Genomic DNA, 19,359 nt, shown 5'->3' on the forward strand with positions numbered 1-19,359 from the left:
CCAGCCTCCATGCCAAATAAGGCAGAAATCCCAGTTTTAACTCTGGGGAGATATTTCCCCAGACTCCCTTTTGTTTTCTTTTCGTAAAAAGTGGCACACACATTGGACTGTAAACTTCTTCCAAGAGAAGACATATGAAATACTAATATTTTGCACAGATATCTACCCTCGTGTAACAAACCACGGCTGCCCTGGCTACAACCAGACTAAGGTCATTAGCAGGGATGAAACCTGGAATCTTAAGCACCAACACACAAGCACAAAACCACGCAAGCTACAGGAGCAGCTTTGTTAGCTTTCAGTAAAACTAGGTCCTTAATCCTCCCTGTGGCCAGTCAAAAGAGGGAAACAGGATCACACACACTATGGCTCATAATGTGCTTCGCAAAGATAAGATATTACTATCCTCAGTTTACAGATGGGTAAGCTGAGGCCCACAGGAATTAATTAAATTGTCTTGCTCCTAGTCTCTCAGTGGTCCAATGTCAGAGCCAGCTTCCAACCAAGAGTCCTAACTGTCAAGTCCCATGCTCCCTCCCTGGATGTGAGATCAAGTCAATGATTTCTGTATGTTAGAACAGATGCCTCCATACTCAAAATACTTCCTACCAATACAAAACAACTCAGAACAGAAGCACTGGATTTGCTTCTCAACCTGGGGTTCTGCATCTGCAATGCACATCCTTACCTCAAATTCTCTTTGCCCCATGGCTGTAGAGTATTAGAGTAGTATTATATAACTAGGTCACAATGAATTTTCATATCCAAGTCACTATATATATACTCTTGAAAACAGTTTTATAATGAAAAAGTCAGAAACAAACATATGCTATAAAAAAGCACAAATGTGCCACTATACTATTTCACATCTCTTTTTGATTCCCCAACACATACGGTCATCAGTGTTAGTTGGCTAATAATAAAAAACACAGGGGATAGCCAAGGATTTTTTTTCTTTGAAAGGTTCATATGCTGTTTAAATTTATGGGTAGGAAGGGAGAGCTTTCTATTTTAGAGAAAAAAAAATGTGGTTTTTAACTTAACGGCAGCACGCCAAAAAGGGAGAGTTCACAGGTTAATTAGGCAGGCTGAGCTAATCACCTAAGAGTGCTGTCAGAACAATTATGGGGTGATGGCGAGGGGTTTAAAAATAGGATCTTGAAAACAGCCAGAGCAGTTTGGAAGTGCTTGTCTTGCCACACTTCGATCCCCAGCACACGCAGCACAAGGGAGAGAGAGAGAGAGAGAGCGGGGGTGGGGTTGAATAAAAACAAGAACCGTCTTATTTAACTGTTTTTATGTTGGTGAAATGATTTGTGCCACAGTATTTCCATAAGAAGTGGGGCCATTATTCTTCTGTAGAAACACATTTGGTTTGAAAAGTATCACTGGACAGAACGTGAAAATCAAACCAGATGAATTATTCACAGCCTCCGATCAGAAGCGATCATTATTTCTGGTGCTCCGAACTGTGATTAGGATGCAGTGCTTAGATGTCATTTGCTCCCTGAGTAACACCAGCAATGCGGAATACCATTACACATATATATTACATGCACACGTTTCCTATATATAATTTTATACACACCCTATCCCAAGAGATCTTGGCTTAATGTAACCGTTAGCAGGTAGTAAAAACGAGATATTAACTAATGTTCATTTTCATGATGCTAAAATGTCATTAGTTTGACACACAGTGTCAACACTAATCATGACCTAAAATTAACACCAAAATTGACTTCAACATTAATTGTGCTATCAATGTGAACAGTAATACACACACTGATTCAGTTACAAATTGACTGCCAGTGGCAGTCAGAGCTGTTGACAACAGATACCAAAGGGAATGGGAAGAAACTATGATTCCATTCTCTCTCACAATAGCACAGCAGATACAAGAAGTGATGGGACACGGATGCAAATGGTAGGGACCCTGGGGGGAAGCTGCAAGACCCTTTCTACCATGTTCAGTAATTCCTCAAGAAAATGTAGTTGACACAAAATCTAATGTAAACTAGAACAGCTTGCTATTCATCAGCATTGGCGTTTATGAGCCATGGCAATCATGTTATTTCACTCTATTTCTCTCAGCACAAGGATGACGTTCGATCACATGAACTTTTTACCATGCTTAATTTTAATGTATTTATTTTTAAATTCAGAAACCTGGACATGGCTCTCTGAAAATGTCCCTACCAGGGCTGAGAGTTTTTTTTTTAAAAGTTTGCTGACAAATAACATACAGCATTACCCTCTTAGAGTCTTCATGGTTACACAATCACATCTCATCTTCCATTCTACTATATGTGTGTGTGTACGCACGCGCATGCGTTTCATGTACACATCTATACATGCATGTACAGATATGTGTTTTACATATTATACATTATATCATACAAAAACTATGCCAAAATGGAAATTTAAAGATTTCAAAGTCAAGCTCTCAAAAGTTAGGATATACCAGAATAAACGTTACCCATGCAACCTTCATTCTTCCTCCTCGTGCAGATATATTGTGATGCGGTTCTTAATTACATCATCACATATTTTTTCCCCATGCAACCTCTGCCTCATTCTGGGCCTGAACCAGTGTCTATTGACTCCAATGGGTGCTAGAACAGGCCTTCAGTGCACAGGATGGATACTGAATGTGGCATGGTTGTGTGTTGTTTTTTCAACAATAAGACTGAAGGGGAAAATAACCCACAGAAATTGCACTGGGTGCAACCATGATCCCCTACATGGGTCAGCAACAGCATCTGAAACTTCTGGCCCACAGAACAGACTTCTACTGCTTGAGCTAAAAAATAAATGTCAGCAGTAGTAGGCCATTATCTCTTTTTTGAGATAGAGAAAGAGAGAGAGAGAGAGGTTTTTTTATATACACATATGTATGTATGTATGTATGTATGTATGTACGTACGTACGTACGTGTGGGAGATGAGGTTTAAGTATAAAACTTTGCAAAACTAACCTTACAGGAAGGGCAGCACAGAAAAAAAACTTCTTCTGTATTTTTGAATAGCATTAAGCATTGCTCAGAGCAGTGCTTGACTGTATAAAATTATCTTAACCACTGGAAAAAGTCTGTTTTTTCAACACTGGTAACTCAAAAATGGCTGAACTGATTTTCTTACAAACTTCCAAAAATTAATTTCCTGGCTAAGACCAAACATGAGAAGTTCCAGTTCAAAAATATATTTTAGTATGTTATAACCATCTGAAGATTTCAAACCTTAAACTACTAGCACTGCTCTCTCTCACACACACCCCCACCCCCACCCAGACACACACACACCCCTTTTATAAAAGGAGGGTAGAGAAGTTACTATTGTCTATGATGCTGTGTGTGAGAAATAGCAAGCTGAAGTAATTGATCGGCATGGAGGATTAACCGACCTCGGCAATCTGAGTTATGAGGCATCTCCTTTTAACCATATGAACTGCTGTTGAAAGGTGCAGTTTTGGGCTCAAAATCCCATATTCCAGTGTCATCTGCATGTGTCCCACCATTCATTATAATCCTAACATGGACTTTAAAAAGACCCACTAAATAGGTCTACTCTTCATACCCATTATTAATTTACTGACACATTAAATGTTCCAGGCATATAAAAAGGGAAAGAAAAAAAAAAAAAAGAGAGAGAGAGAGAGAGAGAGAGAGAGAGATTTGCCTTCACCAACGCTCAGGAACCCACGTCAGGAAGTTTGTTCTTTTAAATTCATATGTCCTACTCCACATTTCGAGGCATCCTGAGCATCCAGCTAACTGGCACTTAGTTTTTGACATGTTCCCATTTGTGACTTTCATCTCTCAGTAAAATGGCATTCTACAGTTCTCAACAAAAAAATCTGTTCCATTCTGGTCCTTACGCTATTACCACCAGGTATCGAAGTGCCGATGAGGCTTAAGGTATTCTGCGACAGGAGGCTCACCTAATGAAACTGAACTAGAATTGTTTCAGAGTAGCAGCCGTGTTAGTCTGTATTCGCAAAAAGAAAAGGTGTACTTGTGGCACCTTAGAGACTAACAAATTTATTAGAGCATAAGCTTTCGTGAGCTACAGCTCACTTCATCGGATGCATTTGGTGGAAAAAAAAGTGTTTTTTTCCAACAAATGCATCCGATGAAGTGAGCTGTAGCTCACGAAAGCTTATGCTCTAATAAATTTGTTAGTCTCTAAGGTGCCACAAGTACACCTTTTCTTTTTTTGAACTAGAATTGTTTCCAATGAGTACAGCAGAAAGAGTTGCCCAGGTTCCCTGTCTACAACCTCCAAGAGCCTTTATAGAGGGTTTGTTCCCAAGTTTTATCAAGGGGAGGAGTTCTGAAACACACAGAATTGCAGTAATTGTCATAAAACAAATGGGGGTGGGGAGGAGAGGGTGAATGTAAACACACACGGACAAACTTATTCCATTCCCCTTCCAGCCCTGCGCTATTTTACAGACCTTGTAATCACACAACCCAACAAATTCTTTCATGTTTACTATACGTGTTCAAGCTCTGAGGTTTTAATACCCTAAACCCTGTCATAAGAAAGGGTAATGCAAGGCAACAAAATAGAATCCACAGAGCATAAAAACAGTTTAACAGTTAAGCCTTCCCTGCACGAAATTCATCAGTTATCCCTCTTGCACCAAACAACACATGGTGCTGCTGCACAGGGGTTCCTCTAGCCCTTTAGTTAGTTTTGTCCTGTAACACACCTGGCCAAACCTTCCCACATGCAATGGAAAGGATGCTGGCAAATGCTTCACAGAAAGGTTTAATTAGAGATTGTGTCTCAAGTTCAGGTTACTGTGAAGGAAAAACTGTGACATCTAGTGTCAACAGGGAAAAATGACATTGTCTTCCCATGTACATTTCCATGTGATCTAGCTGGAGAACTAGGGGTGGGGCAGCGCCAAGGGTGTCCCAGTTACATCCATTATCTCCTTGTCTTGGAGGGCCAAATTCACTGCTGTCATAAGGGGGCACAACTCAACTGACTGAGGGCAGTGGTGAATTTGGGTAAAAGTTTATAAAATGCTTTAGTGAAACAGAAGCATGCCCCTGTTTAAAAATGAGCAATGAAATCTCTAACAGCATGAAGAGTGACCTGATGGCCCACAAAAACAATCACCTTTTTTATGGTGGGATTTCATATAATTTTTTGGATAGTTTAAGAACTGCCGGTCTAAGGTAAGGGGAAGGCCTCCCCAGGGAGGTGTGGGAATTAGGGAAGGGGGCACGTGACCTGTGTGCTTTTTGGGGGGGGGACGGGGGGAGAGCGCTGGCTGTCAGCCCCGGGTGGCTGGGGCGCATGCAGAAGGGCCATGCACACCTGGGAGGTGGACAGCCAAAGCCCTGCCACTCCGGGGTTGACAGCCAGAGCCCCACCATCCAGGCTCGGTCTCTCTTTCCCCCATCCTCCAATCTCTCTCTGTGAGGCAGCCAAGGCTCGAACGTCTCCTTCTCCCCTCCCTCGGAGGCAGCAGGGCTCCGGCTGTCAGCTCCGGTCTTTAAACTCAATATAGGACTCCTTGATGAGACTGGAAGGAGGTGATTGATATAGCTCCCCAGTTAAGACTATCAACTCTAAACTATAGGCCAGACTTTCAGAAGAGCTACTCAATGAAACAGACACATTTTTAAATGTTCTCTCAATGGAAGCTGCTGGATCCTTTCGAAAATCATGTAAAAAAAATCTCCCTGTGCTAACACACCATTGTCTGGCACTGCTAGGGTCATTCACCTTCTAACAGGACAACATACTTATTGAACCATATTAGAGATTCATGTTACAGCCTCGGCCGTGGCAGTTAAACGTCTAGGGTAGACAGTCACCTACATATAAACATGCAAAGTTCTCCATAAGACCACATCAATCTGTATTCCAAGCGTGCATGGTTCGGAACACCTCCAGCCCCCGCTGCTGCCAAAGGGACCCCCCAACCCCCCGGAACACCCTCTGCAGAAACTTTTCAGCACCTTGCTGGACTAAACTTTGAACAGTCCAGACTTTTGTTTTTTTAAAGTGTGAAGATACAAACTAGCAGGAGTTAGTTTAAAAAACACTTGTGATGGAATGTAAACAAACGTATCAACTGTCTGAACTTAAAATGGATTTAACTGAAAACCTTAACAAGCTGAGAGATTTTTGTTTGTAAATTTTTGCAACAGAATATTTCTCTTTTCAATTATGCAATGTTTTTATTTAAACTTACAAATTTCAGTGCCATGTGTCTATCCATGTTAGGGCCCGATTCTGAGGCATCCTGAGCATCCACCTAACTGGCATTTAGTTTTTGACATGTTCCCATTTGTGACTTTCGTCCATAGACTGTCACAGTCTTAGCTCCTACTTGCCAGGGAATATGATGGAATTATTGCTGGCTGCTATGACTTTATTTTCCATGTGCTAGACCTTCTTTGGCTCTCCTACATACACATTTTCTGCCACTAACAAACCTGTATTAGCAAATTAGCTCCAAAAGGCTTTTGAATTTTATGCTGTTGTGAATTTAGTGCCAGTCTATTTAAATCCTGGGAAGGTGGGTGGGGCCTAGCAGAGCAAAAGGCACACACTTCTAAGGAGTAGGAGGGGCCACAGAACCCTGAACTTAACTGATTATTGGGGACAAAAATGAACAAATAGAGATGGGGGTGCAGGTCACAGGGTCTAAATGAGGAATCCAGAGAAAGGGACACTGAGAAGAAAACTCTGGACAAAGTCCACTTCTCCAAGAAGTCATTCAAAGAGTCAGTGAACACCACTCAGAACTTTGTCTGGATGTCTGAATGGAAAAATGACTTGAGAAAGGCACCACTGTCTTGAAAGCCCTGGAGATTAACAGTTTCTGTGTAGCCAGAGAACAGGTACAGCCCGGCCAGCAGCAATGCAACCTTCCCCACACTACCCTATAGCAAGACATCTCATCCCCAGGCCTGCAGGAACAACTCTAGGAATGAGTGCTGAGCTCCATCTCATAGTCCATTAAGTCCTTGACCTTTTTGTTGAGTCTGCCAGCAAGGTAGAGAATTACTGTCAAACATGGAGGAGATTTTTGTGATGTGATTATCTGTCCACTGAGATCTGGACTGAGACCACCAAACGTCTCCCAAACCAGCTATCCAATGATTGTGACTTTCAGTCATTGCCAACATGGCTTGGTTGCAAACTGACTAACTTGAGAAGAAAGACTCTTTCCCATCACCAATCTCTTAAAAAGTTACCAATCACACAGAAACAAATAAAGCTGTTTTGTAAAGCTGTGGGGCTGAGGAAAATTTACCTTCACAGCATTATTTAGACATTTTCTGGGGTTCGAGAAGGAAAACAAAAATTGAAATTTATGTCAGGCCCTAATAGTACTCCTCATCCTCCCTCCACTTTTACTCATTTCAACCAACTTTTTAAATTCAACTCAGACTTTGTCCCCGAGTTAACAGAAGAAAAAAAAGCATCCTCCTTCACCATTATAGCATATCATCTAGCTTCAATTACATCCTCTGCTTGTGTGGCACTGCAATGTAACACCTAGCACTGATACAGTAATTACAGCATCTAAGGTTTGTTATTTTTTTGTTTTTACAAATTTTAACTAATTAATCTTCACAACACCCTGAACTACAGCAGTACTATCCTATTTTACCAGCGAAGAAAGTGACACACAGACGGTAAGGGACAATGACAAGGACCTAAGAGGTCTAACTTTCACATGGCGCTCACTCCTTTAGCCACATTGCCTTCCAGTCACAATTCACTATGCGACAAGTCTTATCGACTTTATCATTTTAAAGGAGACTGCGTTTATGTTAACGTATCCTCTCACATACATTCAGACAAGTTTGGAGAACAAAAGAAATGTATTTGGTGAAAAGATAGCTAATTCTCAAATGTGTCTGAAACAAGGAGCAGAACCAGTTAAAAATGTTATATTTTCCTCTCTTGTGTGTCTCCTGGACAATGCCTACCTACAACCAGAACTACAAGCTTCTCCCACAAAGGTGGGTGACAGCAAGGACCCTTTGTTCCTGGTAGGTAACAGTCTGCATAACTTCTATGCAGCATCTGTGGGACCCCTCTTATTTGTGAGAAAAGCAGCATGGATCTATTTACTGCCTCTCCTTTTTAAACACACCTGTCAGCTTGGTTTTATCCAGGTTGCCTTTTCCATTCCAGAGATGAAGCTGAAGAATCAAACCTCAACTGTCCCTCCTCCCCTCCCACTTGCCATCTTCCTAGGTGCAAGGAGCTTGAGTGCAGGCTTGTGACAAATCTGTTTCCTCAGCTAAAACAAATTAAACCGTAAAAGCCTAAAAAGACAGCTCTCCCTGATACAGTGAATGCAGCACAGAGGAATGCATCTGTTCGACAGCTCGTCATCACTTGAGTGTCACCTGTCCTTCAGACTTTTGACTGCTGAAACCCCTTCCTTAGATTGGCCACTTCTCCAGTGAAGGTGCCCTATTGCGTCCCTCTGGCTGCTAGTAACAGAATAAGATACCAACACCTCAAACCTCATTTTCACTGTACATTGTCCTACTGTAACTAATCTATCGGCAAACTGGCTTGGCTGACATAGTTTACAAGCTGCCCAGAGCATTAGCCACAAACCTCTCTGGGAAAGGAGAGAAATGGAGTCTTCAGTCTCTCTCTCTCTCTGCTTCAATTGAGACAGGGAGCATGCACCGAAAGATTCTGGACTGGGCTACTCCCTCGTGCAATCTCAATCACCAAGATGCGGCTCAGAATGTGGCCACATACTTCCATTCTCAATCATCTTCAAAGCATATGGACAGCAAAAGGTGGGGACAAACACCCCAAATACCATCTGCATGTTGTTTGAATTCTTGCCTTATTTTCAAAAAACTCAACGTATAGTGTAAAAGCATCATATAGAGGAGTTTTAACCAGGACACTATTTGTATAGCCACCGCAGGGCTCTTTGTGCTGCTATGTCACTTGTTTCCACACAAGGCACAACTAAGTCTTTCAAGGGTTAAAAAAAATACTAATTTTTTTTGGTCTTTGGGTACAGAATCTCGTATAATAAGACTATTTGTATTCATACTGGCAGAGTAAACACTACATGTTCATGCCCAGGCAGCTCTATGCTTGTAATTTCAGCAAGAACAGAGCTCTGTCCCTCAGGGACTTCGCTATTCCCCCAGTCTCCACCCGCTCAAACACAGAACGAGAGCAGAGAGAAATGCAGATGGAAAGAGAAAGATCATGGAAAGAGGCTCCGCACAGCACTGCGGCCATGGATTTCTGGGCAAAAAAAACCAAAAAACAAAAACAAAATTAACCAAAAAAAAAAAATCTCATTTGGGGTTTTAATTACATTAGTGAAACCAGTCTTCCTATATGCCCAGCAGCAGCGGAAAAAACCTCCTTACGTCTCCATTTATTGACTGTGTTTGACTTGAAAATTCAACTTCTAAGCCTTTCCCTGACAAAGGGTTTATAAAGAAAGATGCAGTAAACACTGCTGCAAATCTCTATTGAACTTCTTTGTTTCCTTGTTGGAATAACCTACTATCTCCTCCCAATGGTTTTGATATAGGAACGAGACTCTTGCCAGTCTTAAGGTTACATATCTGGTTAAAGGGATACTGTTAGTTTAACAATCATATTAAAAAATGAATGCAACTACCATCTTAGATTGTTTAAACTTAAATAACTGAAGAGATGTATTTACTTTTTGCACTTCACTTAATTTGGACAATGAAAATGAACTGGTCAGTTTCACTTTTGTACTAGTTAATTGCACTTTCCGGTTAGCGCAACCCTGCAATCTCTGGGTTCCAAAAGTAACCACCACCACCAGCAGCTCCCAGAGGTCATGAGCAGAGTCTGGACTTCCAACATTGCAGCACAGACTTGACCTAAAAGTAAGTCCATTAAGCTAGTAGCAGTAGTAAACTCCTGTTCTCTAGAGGACCAGTCACTAGAGGGCGATGTTGCACACACTTGACCAGTTTATTACCCAAACACCGCAGGGGAATGTTTAAATAGAAGATATTTAAGGGGAGGGGAAGTAGTTTTAGAAAGTTTTAGAAAGTAACTTGCCTCATTTCCTCCTGGCAGCCTGTTCATATGCACCAACTGACCTTGATCATCCAATACTAGTTCAGTATACGTTAGCATATCAGAAGGCAATGGCAGTGTTGGCAGCAATGCATATTCACTCATAGAATCCCAGAGTTTAATCAGAGACTGTAAGGATGAAGAGAGGTGTTTTAGTTAAGACTGACTCTAATCCCTGTGGTGGCTGATTTCCACACTACCCTCCTGTCAGCGATGTGCGTCTCACCAGGAACTCTAGCTATGCGGCTTTGTCAACTTCATGGCTCCAGCACAGAGTTTCACAGCTCCAGCTGTTAGGCTCCCTTGATGAGCAACGAGGGCAACCTTTGCTGGTACAAAACTCTAGAAACACCCCCATGAGACCTGCCAAGGAAGATTTACCTGCCGGAACATCTCAGGGATGTCATAGATATAAGTCGTCCCTAAAGATTGTGCCTGGAATCTCTTGGACTGGAGCAGGTCTTTTGTCACATATGGGGTGTTGATCAGCATGCCATGAAGTGGTCCCTGTTTATCTCCGTACGCCTGGAACATAATCTGCAGCAGAAAACATGACCAGCGTAAAGAAAGGCAACCTGAGATCCAACAACCAGATCAGCTCAGGGGAGATATCCCCATCAGAATCCATACTTTATTAAATACACTTCAACAGGATATATTAGTTTGAATGGATTTGCTTGTGTTCCCTCAAAAGATGGCAATGCCCACACATCTCACAGTGACCTGTTCCAACACCCATTATCACCCTATTCAGGCAGGGCTGGGCCTTTACTGTACAACTCCGAACATCACTGACTTATTACAACAATATCACACTGGTAGGAAAGAGTACATGGCCATAAATCGGCATGCAGAGAAGACTGACCATCCATAACTTTGGTGATTTCGCATTCACCAGCATCTCCTTTGACAGCGTGACTCTGTGGACTGAGTATGAGAATATCCCATGACAGCAGTGAGAGAATCGCTATTATTTATGTCGCTGAATAGCATAAATACAGTACAGCTTAAGTACAGTAGCTAAACACCATTCATATCTCTGCTGATTGATCGCGGAAGCTAGTTCAAGACTTGCCATATGTCATTTGGCTTGAAGTTTTGATATTACACATTTAAAATATTCTCCCAGAGCAGTGAAATGAGTTTTCAGCTGCCAAACTTCATGGTGCTTTACAGTCCACTCAATCAGGACTCACTTAATAGGGAGGGTCCACTATGATGGGGCATCACCAAAGGAATTGATCCATTGGAAATCCCAAATGAAAATCCATTTCAACTAATGATATTGAGCTGCAAGGAGTGCTGCTTAACTGGGACAACATTAGACTAAGCCCTGCTTAATAGGGATACATTTGGCTGAAGCCAAATGATTAAGCTGTTCTTAACAAAATCATCATAAAATTTGATGTTCCAAGCTCCAGTTTCTTTATACAGATGTTGCTGGATAAAGATTAAAAGAAGAGTGGAGGTGGGGAGAGAGAGTTGAAACAGAGATGGAATTCAGTAAATAGTATTCATTTTTGTGGTTTTTGTCAATATAATATTTTACATCATTCTTAAGTCTTTATGGGTTGCTTTGTTTCGTCTTTTAAAAATAGCTTCTTTGGCAGGAGAGTTATTTCATTAGGAAAACAAGTGCCTACCATTGTACAGTAATCAAGAGGCTTTTACTGTATTTGGGGCTTAATCCAACTCCCACTGAAGTCAGTGAGAGGCTTTTAGTTGATTCATGGGGAGTTGGATTGGGCCATTCATCAAGTAGTGTTTCTAGCGGTTAGAGCACAGGACTGGGAAACAGGAGACCTGGTTCCATTCCTGACTTCACCAGAGAAGCCAAAGGTAAATTATCGATCTAGGTTTCCACACCACTACAGTCATCATAGTATCCAAGCACCCAGTGCACTTGCTTGTATGCAGCAATGGATCCTGAACTCTTCTAACAAACCTCTCAGGATGCCAAAGCCACTAATGCTATAATAAAACAGGGAAACTTGTTTGGGTGTGATCTTGGCTTAAACCAGAGTTCCTACTTGGGCTGAAAAAGGGGAGCCAGGGATTCACTATCTAAGTTTAATCTCTTTAGAACCATATAAGGGCGAAATCTAAAAGAATTCTTTTAGATAAAGATTAAAAAAAAAAAAGTTAAGAACAAACATTTACCAAAAACATTAACATCTCAGAATGCCATCTTAGTTTTACAAGAACAGATCTGCCTTAAATTTATTGTGAAAGTTAATTAAAACCATGCCTTATCCCTAGAATGCTTTGACTGAAACATATTTAAATTTACTCTGAAAAAAATCAAATATTGTGAAAATTATAAAAAGATTCTCCCCCCTACCCCCCAACGTAACATTTTAAAAAAGAAAATCCATGCCTTATGGAGATATTTTTTCTGACCATCTCACCAGAAACAGAATGCAAAAGGAAAGGTCACGTTGGCAAATAGCTAACAAAACTCAAATTTTAAGCTGAGCCACTACAGATTAACAGAATGTCCTCTTCTTTTCCCTGGTCCATTCAAAAACATGTGGACATTATCTATACTAGGATCTCTAGATCAAGAGAGACTGCATGGTCAAGCAGCTTGCAGGAAAGATTTAGAAAAAGGAAAAATGGTGACTCAGCTCATTGTATTCAACGCAAACACCGTCCAAAGGATTTATTCTGTTGCTACTACTGCATGGCAAAGATGTTACTGCAGTCAGAATATCAACTTATTTCTATATTTTAATATTTTTACTTTCCAAGATCCACATTTTAATAAATAGTTAAGTGCCTTAGTAGAATACGAGTAAGCCATACACAAACAAAGATTAGTACATACACAACCCTCATGTTAAAGTCCTATCCAGTTTAATAAATATGACTACAGTAAGGTTCTCCAGAAATTTCACATGGGCCCCTAGAAGTTATTCATTGTTCCTACAGAATTTAAAAAGAGAAGGAGATCCTTTCTATGGATTTCTTGAACCATCCTGCATAAGCATATAGCAGGGATATAATTTTCTATTAAATTCTACAGGATAGTTCCAATAATGTATACAAAGATGATATTTTCTAATTCCAAAGGACTTTTCCATAAGGGAAAAGAGGTGTTTACATGAACAAAGCAAGTTGTATGCAAATGGATAGACTACATACCTCTGCATGACACAGTTATGTGTTTTACACACCCACATGCCTATTTGATGAGTCATTACAAAGCTACATTACCTCTCTCTAGAATCGCAATTTTTTATTTACTGAAACAGTAATAATAATACTGTTAATCACTTAGGTACTTGGATCAGGCTTACAAATCAACAAACAAAAACCCTTCCAAAGACCACATTCTGTAGTACTCGCTTCCAGGCCTGCATGGAGCTGTACCTGTGCTGTCCTGGCGTCCGTCACCTCCTTGTACAAGCTGATGTCCAAGTAATAGCCAGATTCGTTGGTCAGGAAGAGACGGATGGGAATTGCCTTTCCAGTTGGCGTCAAGCGAATGTTAATTTTCAGCTCTGCTTGGAGGACACGGAGCTTCCAAAGGCGGCTTCCATAGCGCATCACCATGCTCCGCACAGACTCTTCAATCTTAGCACACAGAGAACAGTGAGTTTGCACTGCCATTCTGCTGTGGATATATCCACCCCTTTATTATTTCTCCTTATTACGCTGGACCCTACCCACACATGGGGAATGGCTCATTTCCCTGAGGCCAGCATTCAGAATTTCAGGATAACCTAAGTGTGGGCTAATAAGGCTTCCCACCCACCTCTTCAATTGCCACCACTTTCCTTTCTTTCCTCTCCCCTCCATTTATACTCTATACTGCAGGAGCAGCAAGAATGCAGTACAGACCTTGCACCCGCTGATAGCTCCTCCTGAGGCTGGAATGATGCTTCCACTCAGCAAGAGCACTAAAGTCCCTAAGCAGGCAGTGAGCATCATTTTACCATGCTTCCAGTCTCCCTCTGGATAAAAATGAGATAGACCACAGTTTGGGAATCCCTGGCTATGTACCACTGGTGACACGTGAGCTTGATGTTTCACCAAATTCACTTTACAACCGTGTTTTAAAAATACATAAACCAATAAAGTTTGGGAACGGCCGAGAGCCTAAAGGTTAGTCTTTTAAGCACTAGCAATATCACACCTCCAGCCACCGCAGTACCACAGTGCACTGGGCCCACTGCGCCCCCTCGATTGAATTTTCTTCTCTCACCTACTACAAACATTTCTCATATCTAAGAATTATGAGATACACAAAAGCACCCAGAGTGGTAAACAGTTAAGTCACATTTATATGCACAATAACCATGTTTCATAGCACGTACAGTACCGTGCCTTAAATCAACAAAGCAATTACCACTCTGAGCTTGTTCCTGGGCTGTTTTATTAAAAACTTTATAATATATTCCTGTTGGTAAATAGCACATATTAAAGTAAGGCAATTTGTAAGCAATTTCTAATATTCTCTCCAAAATCCTCTTTTCCAAGGCTGTTCAGGGGCAGTCAGTGCTGCAAACACACAGGCTGATTAGAAGACTACTGAACATCTCCATTCCTGCTGAAGTCCCTGGGCACTGTGATGCTCAGGACCTCTGAAAATGAGACCTGTAGTGCCCCTGGGGAACTAGGGCAAGTGCCTATGACCATTTTAATTAAAGGCTTGTAAACCCGTCCCCGCCATCTAGGCTAATCAATGCCATTATTCCCTAAGTGTTATTCAATCTCATGTTCCTTGGGAGCGACATTCACTATTGGCTCTTCCCAGAGCCAAAAATCTATTCCACAGAGTCTCAATTTTTACATGGCTTCCAACAGAAAAGAAAAATTACTCCAGAATATTAGAATACCTAATATGACCCCCCATACACACACCATTACCACTTCCAGTGTAGAACACTGATTTCCTCTGCTTTCCCTATGAAACAGCAGGTGGAATTTGTATATTACACAATCTTTGATGGCTAGTACTCTAACATAAGACCTACAGAACACTCCATTCCAGTGAGATTCATCCACAGAGTAACAGACAGCTGAGAAGTGGAGGACATGTACCTTAGATGGATCCATGATGACAGTAGGCACAAAGTTTAAGAAGATGTGGTTGCAGTCAGTGCGCACATTGGTGTTATTAAAGGCCACTTCCAGCTCATCCATGGCTTCCAAAAGCAAACGTTCCCCTTCATTCTGCAGATACTCAAAGGAGGCCTCCTACAGGAGATTGCCAAAAGGTTATTTACTTTCCACTAGTCTTCCCTCAGCTCCAAACACAGGTTCATAGGCTGCAAAAGACCATAGCAGAATCTGACACAGAAAAAAGATGAAATCCATTTCAGTGGGCTGTACAATTCTCCAGCATACCAGAGTCTTCCTTCCAAAGACATTGATGATAGTGCCTGGTTCAGATATCTGGTCAAACTGTGCTCTCCGTTACATCAGCATAAATCTGGAATAACTCCAGTGGAGTTACTATGAATTTGACGCTCCACCTAAAGTCTGAACCTGGACACTTAAAATGTTAGGTGCTATCAGATATGAGCCAGAACCTGTAACATGCCATCCAGTAGAAGGCAGTGTGTTTAGATTTTACACACACACGAACTTCTGACATATTTTTCACATACAACCTTGGAAATAGACCTCGCACACCAGAAAACCCACCTTGGTAACCAGGTCTGAATGCCTTATAATAGCCCTCACGAAGAACCTGTAGTCTGTCACCTCAGTGCCCACTTCCACTTTAGCTGCTCCCAGGTACAGGTGCATTTTGTGGTTGGCACATGGAATGGCGGTAAGATCAAAGTTTCGCATTCGGTTCAGCTCTAACTGGAAAGCCAGAGCTGGCTCCAGATGACGGTAAATCCTATCTTCTTCAAACTAGAAAGAGAAGAGCACAAAGGGAATAAAAAGGGAAAAGTTAGGTAAAAAGCTGGATCTGGTAAGATGGAGAGAACTGTATAAAAATCTACTGACCTGAGACACTAGTGATGGCTAGCGTTGCCAGTCATAATAGCAGGGTCCCATGTATTCTGTTATTCTACAGTGATAGAATTTACAACAGATTCTATCCCTAACTGCAAAATTGTATTCCAGACTCAGTTTTTTTGTTTGTTTGTTGTTGTTGGGGTTATTTTGGGGGGGAGGGGAAGACTGACCCACGGGATGTATGTTTGTTTTGTTTTTTTATTAAAAAAATATGTTTCTAGCCCTCAGGATTGCAAAGCAAATCTTGAACCGAGTGTAACTGATGCAGCAGTGTCTTCCTGAGTCTGCAGATGGCTTGAAACAACAATTCTTGTGGGTGTGAACTGCCCCATTCATTTCAATGATCCAACTCTGAAACCTCAAGTGTCATCATGGTGAACTGTTTCACTCCTGATCATTTTAGCAGGAACATTCAACTAATATTGATATCCCACAATCGCAAACTGCCTCCCATCTTCAGAGATGCCAAATACTCCAGCTGACCCTACCTTGCTGTGCAAACCTCCAGCATCAACCCTTTGTTACCACCACAAACATCTTGGGCATGTCGAAAACGGAAAATTTGAGAATAGTGTAAAATAAATAAAGGTCAATACAGAAATAAATAACAAAGGGTACACCACACTGTTCCTATTATGATTTTTCATATTTAGTTAATTAGAAAGCTAAAAATTCAATGAAGCTGCCACACAATTTCAGTTCTGATGCACCAGAGTCATTAGCGTTAAGAGGTGCGTATTGAAACTGTCTGCACGTTGAGAGTAGAAGAAAAACCAAAGCACAGCAGTTCTCATGCTTTCAACTTTGGGTAAGATGCCTTCTTTTTGCAAAAGGGGAAGATCCTTCTATCGACAACATCCCCAAGTTGCCTCCTTCCCTGAAGCATACTCTGTTTCTACAGCTATGGTTCTCAGAACAAGCACTGCCTTGGACTAGACAGCATGTCATGGAATGTGCAGGCAAGTGCAATCATTGGGATGACGTGAAATTTATCAGTGGAGTCATTTTAGTAATTTTGCATCACTATGGCTACGATTTTCAAAAAGAGGAGCCTAAAGTTAGGCTTCTAAATCCATAGACAGACACCTAAATAAGTGATCTGATTTCAAAATGACTAAGGACCCAATAACTCCCATTGGCCTCAGCTGTCAACATAGTGAGTGCCTGGATAAATGGGGGAGGAGTATGTTCAGAATTTCCCAATGAGGTTTTGAAAAGATGGACACTCTCCTCTTCTAGAGAGGTTTGGAGTGATTGTAGGAGAAGGGAAAAAATATCTGTTTAAAATGGAGAGAGAGAAAAGCATTGATAACTGTACAACTTACCTTATCCCTGGCACGGAATGTGAAAAATTTAGGGAATTCCCTCTGTTTGGAAATAAAAATTATATCAGTCCTTCAAAAGCATTGCACAGCATCTGTTCAGCCTATGGGCTATTGAGAGAAGGGACTTGGTGTGGCAGCGCAGCAGGGGGAAATCACTGCCATTACAATCTACCACTGCAACAGCTAGAGTTGCATTACATTTTTATTTTGTAAATAAGGATGGTGGGAAGATAAAAATCCTATTAAAGAGGTTGTAGGGGCATGTTAAAGCAATGTAGTTTATTTTACTATTGCAGTAGATGGGTCTTGATTATGTCTTCAATATTTTTGTCTAATATTAGGTCTTAAAACAGATTCTAGCTGGCCAGGAGGGGACGGGGTGGAGACAGAAGAACTCTTGCTGGTTTCTCTCATTATTTGTTATTACTATTGCAGTAGTGCCTAGGAGTCCAAGTCACAGACCAGAACTCTGTTGTGCAAGGCGCTGCACAAAACAAGGAACAAAAAATACAGTCCCTTCCCCAAAGAACTCCTCATATTCCTAACACTGCTCATGCAGTTCCCTACCCAAGGAATAGTTTTAATGAATTTTGAGAAATTCATGAGTTCTAATAATTGACTTTAACCTCATAGTCTAGAAAGTCTACAAGATATATGATATGTTCATTTGCTCCTCTGTTACATACATGGAGATAATCTGTACCAAGGTCATAGGTCAAGTCCCAGGCCTTATTGCAAATCTAGAAAAAAATTACCTTTCTAAGCAGTACAGCACAACTCTTGGCTCCTAATAAGCTAGGAGTTTAAATGGAACTGCTCATAAATTTGAAATGCCCAAACAAGTAACCATTACCACAGTTTGTGCTGTTTGAAGTTTTGCTTTTACTTTAGCTTTCAATTCACTACAATGATCATAATTTTGGTTATCATCCTACATTAAAGTGCTTGCTGTTGACTCTTTCCTATGCTGAATTCATTTTTGTATTATTAATAGGTTTTGGTGGTTCCACCATGTTCTGAGAATTGAGATTTTACATACTGTAAAATGAAATGATAGTCACTGGAAGTGCTAATGAGAAAGACTTTCTGTACTGCTCTTTAAAACACAGTTATAATTGGAAAAAGACTACATAAAGATGGCATTGTCATATCTACTCCCTACAGTGCCAACCCAGTGAAGTCCTTAAGCATGTGCTTAACTATAAGCACAAGTAATCCCACTCACTTCAATGGGATTACGTACATGCTAAAAGTTAAACACATGTTTACGTGCTTTTCTGGATTGAATCCTATGAGTCTTCCAAGACACATGCTCACTTTACTAATAAAAGCAAGGGCTGGTTTTTAGTTGTTAATACCGTTCACACTGCAAAGCCAGTGCCGCTACAGAAGAGTGAGTTGATTCCATTCTGGACAAAAAAAATTGTCACTGCTCATTGCAGAGTCTGGGCCAGATTTTGCAGTCACTTAAACTGGTTTTATACTGTCATAATTCCATTGACTTCAGAGTATGCTTTGAACCAATGTAAGTGAGAACAGCTTCAAGCTCTCCATTACTAACAGTGATGTCAACAGCAGCCTGCCCTGATCCCAGGTGAAGCCTGTAGAGCTGCGTAATTACAAAAATTGGCTTTTTGACTACAAAAAATGATGAAATTTGACCTGGAGGCACAGAGAGAATAAATATGGAGTGCCACCCTCATTCTTAGAATCACAAGCACATTTCAGATATCAAGAGGAAAGAAAAACAATGTCATGTTGCCTCAGTTCAACAACTACAGCACAATGACAGGGAGAGATGAAGTTCAATCAAGTGACGTTGGCAATGGATTCATAGATTTTGAGACCATTAGATCATCAAGTCTGTCTGCCTGCATGACACAGGGCATAGAATTTCATCCAATTACTCCTGTACTGAGCCCAATAATTTGCATTTGGCTCTTCCATACTAGTCGCCTCTAGTGCTACAAAAGATTTAC

At 41.0% G+C, this 19,359-nt stretch overlaps 1 protein-coding gene across 3 annotated transcripts in view; it reads right to left on the reverse strand.

Annotated features, from left to right (window-relative positions):
- ACACA (acetyl-CoA carboxylase alpha) overlaps window positions 1-19,359 on the reverse strand; it is a 186,415-nt gene that overhangs the window by 75,988 nt on the left and 91,068 nt on the right. For all 3 annotated transcript variants that reach the window (XM_038375923.2, XM_043499553.1, XM_038375920.2), the window contains 6 exons: window positions 17,381-17,422; window positions 15,732-15,947; window positions 15,126-15,281; window positions 13,452-13,655; window positions 10,461-10,616; window positions 10,062-10,208 (listed from right to left, as the gene is read on the reverse strand). In XM_038375923.2, the coding sequence (XP_038231851.1) occupies window positions 10,062-10,208; window positions 10,461-10,616; window positions 13,452-13,655; window positions 15,126-15,281; window positions 15,732-15,947; window positions 17,381-17,422 (921 nt within the window). The remainder of the gene's footprint in view (window positions 1-10,061; window positions 10,209-10,460; window positions 10,617-13,451; window positions 13,656-15,125; window positions 15,282-15,731; window positions 15,948-17,380; window positions 17,423-19,359) is intronic.

This window comes from Dermochelys coriacea, chromosome 17, assembly GCF_009764565.3.
Source record: "Dermochelys coriacea isolate rDerCor1 chromosome 17, rDerCor1.pri.v4, whole genome shotgun sequence".
NCBI lineage: Eukaryota > Metazoa > Chordata > Testudines > Dermochelyidae > Dermochelys > Dermochelys coriacea.